This window comes from Siphateles boraxobius, unplaced genomic scaffold (genome assembly GCF_051911475.1).
Source record: "Siphateles boraxobius isolate OS27281-9 unplaced genomic scaffold, OSU_SipBor_1 35, whole genome shotgun sequence".
NCBI lineage: Eukaryota > Metazoa > Chordata > Actinopteri > Cypriniformes > Leuciscidae > Siphateles > Siphateles boraxobius.
Genome location: NW_027508975.1, coordinates 384,907 through 392,500, shown reverse-complemented (window position 1 = coordinate 392,500; position 7,594 = coordinate 384,907). Strand labels below are relative to the sequence as shown.

At 38.0% G+C, this 7,594-nt stretch overlaps 1 protein-coding gene across 1 annotated transcript; it reads right to left on the bottom strand.

Annotated features, from left to right (window-relative positions):
• Positions 1 to 598: 598 nt before the first annotated feature.
• abrab (actin binding Rho activating protein b) lies at positions 599 to 5,262 on the bottom strand. Its single transcript, XM_077196670.1, has 2 exons — positions 4,593 to 5,262; positions 599 to 3,330 (listed from the first exon to the last, which is right to left on the bottom strand). The coding sequence occupies exons 1-2, from the start codon at positions 5,156 to 5,158 to the stop codon at positions 2,847 to 2,849; spliced, it is 1,050 nt and encodes a 349-aa protein (XP_077052785.1). The 5' UTR covers positions 5,159 to 5,262; the 3' UTR covers positions 599 to 2,846.
• Positions 5,263 to 7,594: the final 2,332 nt, after the last annotated feature.

The following is a 7,594-nucleotide window of genomic DNA, read 5'->3' as shown; positions in this document are numbered from 1 at the left end:
AGTTCTTTAATGCTGATCTAACCAGCAGAAACACTCGCCGGGTTTACACCCCAGTTACTCAGGCGGGGCATGTTGTCACACTGTTACAGTGAACCCCTATTAGAACTGTGATATTCTATTCTACACTTTTATGAATTCTTTGAGAAATCACAAGAAAAAGGTGAATAAAGACTGAGGGTCAATGTTCAGAAATTAGAAATGTTTTAACTATGCTGTATAGCTGTTTTGCGGTGTGTTTGTTGTCAACTGTTGTTAAAAAAACTAGTTACTAATTGTATTTTATTGAGCAAATATTTTTCTTGAATATTTTTTGATTAGATCAGGTAACATGTTAATCTGTCATATGGTCATGTTATAATGTGCTCCAACTATGGGGCATGTTGTCACATTTCACTTCCATTCTTTCAGGGTGAATCAGGAAAAAAGTAAACACTGTATTAATAAAACAAAACCATGTTTTGTTTTATTGACATGTTTGAAATTAATGTGGGGGAAAAAATTCTCTGAACCCCGAGTTGATTTACACAAACTGGGAAAGTCAAAAAGTGTTAGGTTGTGCCCCGCTCTTTCAGTTTTCTAATATTTAAAACATAGACCATTTTGTTTGGCTCAAATACTTGCACTTTATTAAAAGTACAACATGTACTAAATGCAGAGATTACATCCAGTTTCATAAGGACTTCAGTTCCTGGTAAGAGGAAATGGTAGTGCCCTCTTCTGGAGCCTTTACAGTACGACAGATTGAGCCTTAAAAAATACTCTATATCCTTAGTGCAAAAGTTAGAAACAAACAAACCTAAAATATCATTCCTTTTAGAAGCTTCTTTTTACATAGTATGAGTCAATAAAACAAATCTTTTTACATGCATATATACACAAATGCAACAAACATGACATATTGAGGATCAAGGAAGGCAGAAGCTAGTGGCTCGAAATGCAAGAAAAGAGCGAAACAAAAGGCCAGGAAACAGGTAACTTATAATTATATTTACATTAAAAAAAATATTACCATGACCAAAAACCAGAACTCAAGAGAAATACGAAACAAATCTAAAACAGAGGTTACGACAATAACAACAACAACGAACAAAACACAAGGGAGAACTACAAACTCCTGGGAACGATGATGGGCAAATCAACAGGAAAACTACAAGGAGAACAAGAGGAAACAACCAAATACAAACTGAACATTAAAGTCCGAATGGGAGACATGACACATGTAAAGACAAAAAGCTGGGTAACTCTTTACAATGTTTCATTTAACATGAACTAACAATGAACAGCATTTATTAGTCTTAGTTCATGTTAATCTCACTAAATTTTTAAGACTAAAAATCGTATCTTTTAACATTAGTTAACGAACTGTGAACTAACATTAACACAGGTTAATGAATGCTGTAAGAATATATTTCTCATTGTTAGTTCATGTTAGTTGTGATGACGTTATTGTAAAGTGTAACATGTAAACGCATCGAATGCCTACCTGTAGTTGTTTCACCTTTCTATGTTTTATCAATAGCAGCAAGATCATTCACATTCAGTACAAAGTTGACGCTGTAAAACCTCACACTTTAGTGTACAAAAATGATTGATTTTAATTGTAAAAATCTAGCAATCTGCATGTGTACTATGCCTTTGTTACTCAGTAAAGCCTAATTAGGATAAATTGATTTGTATCATCAATCATTCTGGAGCGATGTTCTTTACTTTCCTCATTTTCAATTGAACTTGACTATTGTTTCTGAGAGAACATAACAGTCATTGACTATGATATTGGATTTGTCACCATTATAGTGATTAGTGTTTCCTTTGGTCGAGCACTTGGATCTTCTTTTATATTAATTTTTTTTCTACCAATGCAATATTGTTACAAAAAATAGCTGTTATTTTTACTTTCAAAGGAAAGGTAAAAAAAAATGTATGACTTTAAACTATATCATCAACTTTTCCACATTGGAAAAGTTAATATAAAGTTATGATTCACTAAAGGAAATGTTCATTGCACTAAACAGTTATGTGAACTCAAAAACTGATTTAAAGGGGTTTCTGAAGAGTAAAGCCTGTGGTTAGATTGAGGATGGGTCTAAAAACATTAACATTTTTACACATGTATTTGAGCTATTACTAGCTGGAAGATTGAAGTGCTTAATTTACTGAAGTAACACTTGCTTAGTCTTTTTAAGGCAATCCATTTGCATGGTTTTAACAAGAAAATCAGATCGTTATTCAAGTACATACAAATTCTAAGTTGCATTAAAGTCCCTGATGTGAAAATCCAGCTTTTAATGTTGCTTTTATGTCTATGTGGTGTTTTTAATATGCTTTAGGACAAACCATGTGTAAATTCATAAGTCGACAGCATTGCTGAGTATTTTCTCCTTAAAACTGCAGTGAAACAAAGACAGTCTCAAAAACACGCTTTGAAATCGCTGGTGTTTCTGACGTCACAAACTACCTTGTAACCAATCAGATCAATGTGTGATCGAGCGAGTGAGTGGAGGCGGGGCTCATTTGCATATTCATAGAACTGTGTATACTAAATGTGGCAAGGGTGTCGAGTTACATGCAAGATATTTTAAGGTATGAAGACATTTTTCAAGGAAACATTTTTTAAATACTGTATGTCATTCTGGTGATCAAAGATAAAATTAAAGGGATACAATGACTGACTACAGGGGGACTTTAACCATCTCGACTTCAATAAACAAAATGTGTGGAAGATGCACCTATGTATATCTAACTTAAAATGAATTGATTGTTGTGTTTTTTTTTCTCCCATTGCATGCTTTTTCAGTAAGGTTAACTAATTAGACTGTACAGTGAATGACATTAGCATTAGTTTCACGTCACACTAACAGAGTAATAATGACGGCATCATCCTGGCCCTGCCACAGCATCTCCCCCTCGAACGCCACTTTTCCATGTTTCCTGGCCCTCATTAGTATTCCCACGACTTTATCAGAGATCCGCACATATCTGTCGAACAAATCTCCGAAGGTCACTCTGGTGCATCCGTCTGAATCCCGGTCCGCCATGGTCCTTATGATGAAGCACATGTCATCGATCTCGCGGTGGATGTGCGCTTCTGCGCGTTTGGCCCGTTCTGCAGTCTTGCTGCCCTCTTTGGGCCGCCCGTAACCCTCCTCGCCTCTCCGCAGCCGCGTCGACATCGAATACTCATAATCGAAGTCCTCGCTGAAGGGGTTGAGCTTCTGGTTGACCGTGTGCTCCGATGCCCAGTTCTGCCAGCGGCTTTTTAAACTCCCCACAGCGCTGTATTTTTTTGACAAGGCATTTATTTTGTTGGCATCTTCAATTTCCTTTTTGCCCCTAAGAAGATTGTAGAATATATGGTTAATGAAATAATGCAAATTGTAATGTACAAATAAAGTGTATCAACATTTGTTATAGGCTATTAAAGCTATTTCGTTTGGTCACATTTGTTTAAAAGTGCTCATTAATGACTTTCTTAATGAGTGAATCGTCCAAAAACACTGATTCATTCTGAAACGAAACATGTCTGTATGAGTGAGTCACTGAATCTTTTACCCAGCCAATTTAAAAAAAAAGGTTCATTCAGAAACTGTCCATGTGACTGTACGAGTGAGTCATTGAATCTTCTACTCAACCAATTCTTTCAAAAAACAACACACAGATTCATTTAGTAACGAAACAAGTGACCATCTTTAGAAGTCACTGAATCTTTCACTCATCCAATAATACAAATAAAAAAACAGATTCATCCAGGAACGAAACAAGTGGCTGTCTTTATGATTTATTGAAAAAATAATTAAACACGTTCTTTCAAAATCAAATTTATTAGACAATGAAACAGACTAAAAAGGTATTTGAAATTGATGTACCGAAAGTGCTCAAAATGACCGTCTTTATGAGTGAACTGTTCAAAAACACTAATTCATTCAGAAACTAAACTAGTGACTGTATGTGTGAGTCACTGAATCTTTCACTCAACCAATTCTTTAAAAACCCCAGATTAATTCAGGAAAGAAACAAGTGGCTGTCTTAATAATTAATTAAGCACATTCTTTGAAAAAAACTAATTTATGAGTGACTCACTGAATAAATCATTCAATCGATTCGTTCAAAAACACTGATTTGTTCTGAAACGCCACACAGTCGGTTCAATTCAGTTTTAGATTCATTTGGAACGGTTTTCTTTGCTGGAGTGTAAATAGAGAAGCAACTGACTGGCTCTATTAAGTCTAAAATATAATGTTCTTCATATTAACTTCTTGTGCATTAAAGTTTTGAATAACAGTTGGTCTGAATAATCAATATGGCTGTCAAGCTCATGTGATAGGCCTATTCCTTATATTATTAAATATAATAACCTAACGGTGAATAAATAGTGCACTACATGGTACAGTTTACACACACATATGGGATTTCTATCAAACGCATGGATGTTATTTAAAGTGATTCACTAAAATAACATAGCATGTTATAATCAAATTGATTTACGACATCTAAATAACTTTCTAACTACCCTACTAGAAGACCACACGACATCTCCTTTATCACTTTTTGTTCTACAAAGAACATCTCATCTGTATTAGAAAACCAGAACTTACCCGAGAACAGAGGATCTTTTAATAGTGACCGCAGTGCTTTCATTGTTCCTGTTATTCCCGTTCTCCTCCTGACTGACTCCGATCTGTTCTCCTGTATCCTCTCCGCTCTCCTTTTTCTCCTCTTCCATGTCCTTCCAGCCCCGCCTCAGCTCCGAAACCATGCTGGAGCACTTTCTCCGGAGCGTGGGCGACCCTTTCTTGCTCAGCATCTTATCCAGGTCATCCGTGACCGGGTCCTTACTCATGCGTTTGGTCAGAAAGTCAATGCCCACACTTCTCTCCTGGACGTCCCTCGTCACGGTTCTCAGCACTGGTCCGGTTTTGATGCGTGTCTCCACATCATCCTGGTTTTTATTGGTAAGGTCCTGACTGGGAAGAGACTTCTGAGAGGGTCGGATCTTTCCCGAATCTTTGGGGTCTCCCGGGGCCCATCCGCTGGGTTCACTCGCCTGCTTGTCCTCATTCTCGCTCACCCACTGCTGCCAGCTCCGGGTTAAACCGCACACCATGCTTATGGCACGCAGCTTTTTAATGTTCTTGTTTGCTGAGGGCTTCCTTTCTGACATCGTTTACCTCCAGGGATTCCTTCCCTCGTTCAAGTCCTTTGGCTTTGTGATTCCCAACCTGTAGTAAATTCTGGAGCTCTAGCACAAGTGGTTTTGAAATGGGTGAACCATCGGTGGAAAGTATGCCAGGCATCTCGCTGATCATCTTTCCTTGACACTTCCCGACCTCTGGGATTGGTGGGGAATCACGTTTCATCATACACACTGACAGGGCCGAGTGTGTTAAGCTTTTTCCTAGGCTTCACAAATGTGCAAACAGCTCCTTATCAGGTACTTGTTCTAAATTGACTTGATCTTGGTGCTTATCAAGAAAACTATATCGCCAATGATAGTGTGCATACACTCTAAAACATGCTGGGTTGTTTTTAACCCATGTTTGGGTCAAATATGTTCAAACCCACCAGGGGGACTTTAATGCAACTTGGAATTTGTATGTACTCGAATAACGATCTGATTTACTTGTTAAAACCATGCAAACTGATTTCCTTAAAAAGACCAAGTAAGTGTTACTCCAGTAAATGAAGTGCTTCAATCGTTCAGCAATAGCAATAGCACAAATACAGGTGTAAAAATGTTTTTAGACCCATCCTCAATCTAACCACAGGCTCTACTCTTCAGAAACCCTTTTAAAATCAAACATTAAACACTAACGGTTCTCCCCATATATTAATCTTGTGCAGAAACACATAAAATAACATTTAATTTCAACAAACCCTAGTTGAAATGTTGTCCATATTTGACCCAAACATGGAATAAAACAACCCAGAATTTTATAGAATGTAGGTTTCCCAAACAGTCAATTACAATAGGCTATACTGTGAACAATGAATACAGTGCGATTGAGTAGATAGTTAAAGTCTCCCTGTGGTGAAAATCCATAAGTCCATGTGTAAATTCACAAGTCGACAGCATTGCTGAGTATTTTCTCCTTAAAACTGCAGTGAAACAAAGACAGTCTCAAAACATGGTTTGAAATCGCTGGTGTTTCTGACGTCACAAACTACCTTGTAACCATAGGCGCCGATTTATGTTTTCCTCCGTGGGTGCTCATAGGTAAAAAAAAAAAAAAAAAAGTAACGTTAGGCCTAGTCAAAAAATGTTTGCATTTCAGAACCGAACTAGAACCGCAGCGCTGCGTCTATGACAACTCGAGGTAGCCTATCGCACACCGGACGCGCACTTTGTCAGTTTATGGCCAGCAATATTGTAATGTTATGTTTAAGGACATTATGGAATTAAGATAATGTAGGCCTATGTAGGCTACTATGTTACGATTGTAGGCTACTGTACAATTAAATACAACCGGGGGTCCGTTAACTGAATGAATTGAGAATATCACCTGAAAATCCGATAACATCAGCAATTTTCATTCAAGCAGCTGATTTCTGTAAATGAATGTAAAATAAATGCATATTGCAGCACAGGTTGAAGTCAGTACATTAACGACGATTTGAGACAAATAAATGTAAATTTAATATAAAACTATGTAAATCGCGCTCTGTGGCACGGCAGGATTTTGAACAAGGTTCTATAGCCGTAGCTGGGCGCCGCCGGTGTGTGTAAGTTACACTCATAGAGAATAATGTGTTCGAATTTTAAAAGACATGGCACTACGCGGCGCTGCGCTTCTCGTCCGGTGTGCGACCCCTTTTAGGAAATGGACAGCCGCCAACACGAACGCACACACCCATTTACTTGATAATAAAGCCGTAAAGTAGGCTATCTTTCAACTCAGGACCATAGCTCAGGACAGCGGCACTTCTCACAAATACAGACAGCATTGCAGATCAAAAGTTTAACTGACACGTAACCGCGATCAGAGGCGTTTTCATCCGAGAAACGCTGTGATTGGTGGATATGATATGGAGCAGGCGACTGACAGCGACATAACCAATCACAGTGTGACAGACGCTTCACATAGCACCAACTGCAATGTTTAATTTTAAATGAATGTAGGCTACTGGCAGTCTGGCACACACGTGGGTGCTCGGTATTTTCCGTGGGTGCTCGAGCCCCGGAGCACCCACGGTATCGGCGCCTATGCTTGTAACCAATCAGATCAACGTGTGATCGTCAATGAGTGGATCTCTGAGTGAGTGAGTGAGTGGAGGCGGGGCTCATTTGCATATTCATAGAACCGCGTATACTAAATGAGGCAAGTTACATTCAAGATAATTTTTTAAAGAAAAAAAAACATTTAAATGTGTGATCAAAGATGAGTTTTAAGGGATAAAATGATTGGTGATTTTGGTGATAAAATGATTTTTTCCCCCCATTAAACCAAGGTACTACAATACTATGTCGACCATATGGTTTATTCCTATGTAATTACAGGAGAACATTTCCCCCTATGGTTCAAGCAGAACAAGATAAATATTATAATTGAGAAGAAATGAATTACTGGAAGATCAAATGTCAAGGAGTCGCTCAATCTAA

Excerpts from the sequence above, each read along its gene's own strand:
- abrab (XM_077196670.1), bottom strand. The coding sequence starts at position 5,158 with ATGTCAGAAAGGAAGCCCTCAGCAAACAAGAACATTAAAAAGCTGCGT. Across the intron at positions 3,331-4,592 it reads AAAAGATCCTCTGTTCTCGG|GGGCAAAAAGGAAATTGAAG; the intron begins GTAAGTTCTGGT and ends CAATCTTCTTAG.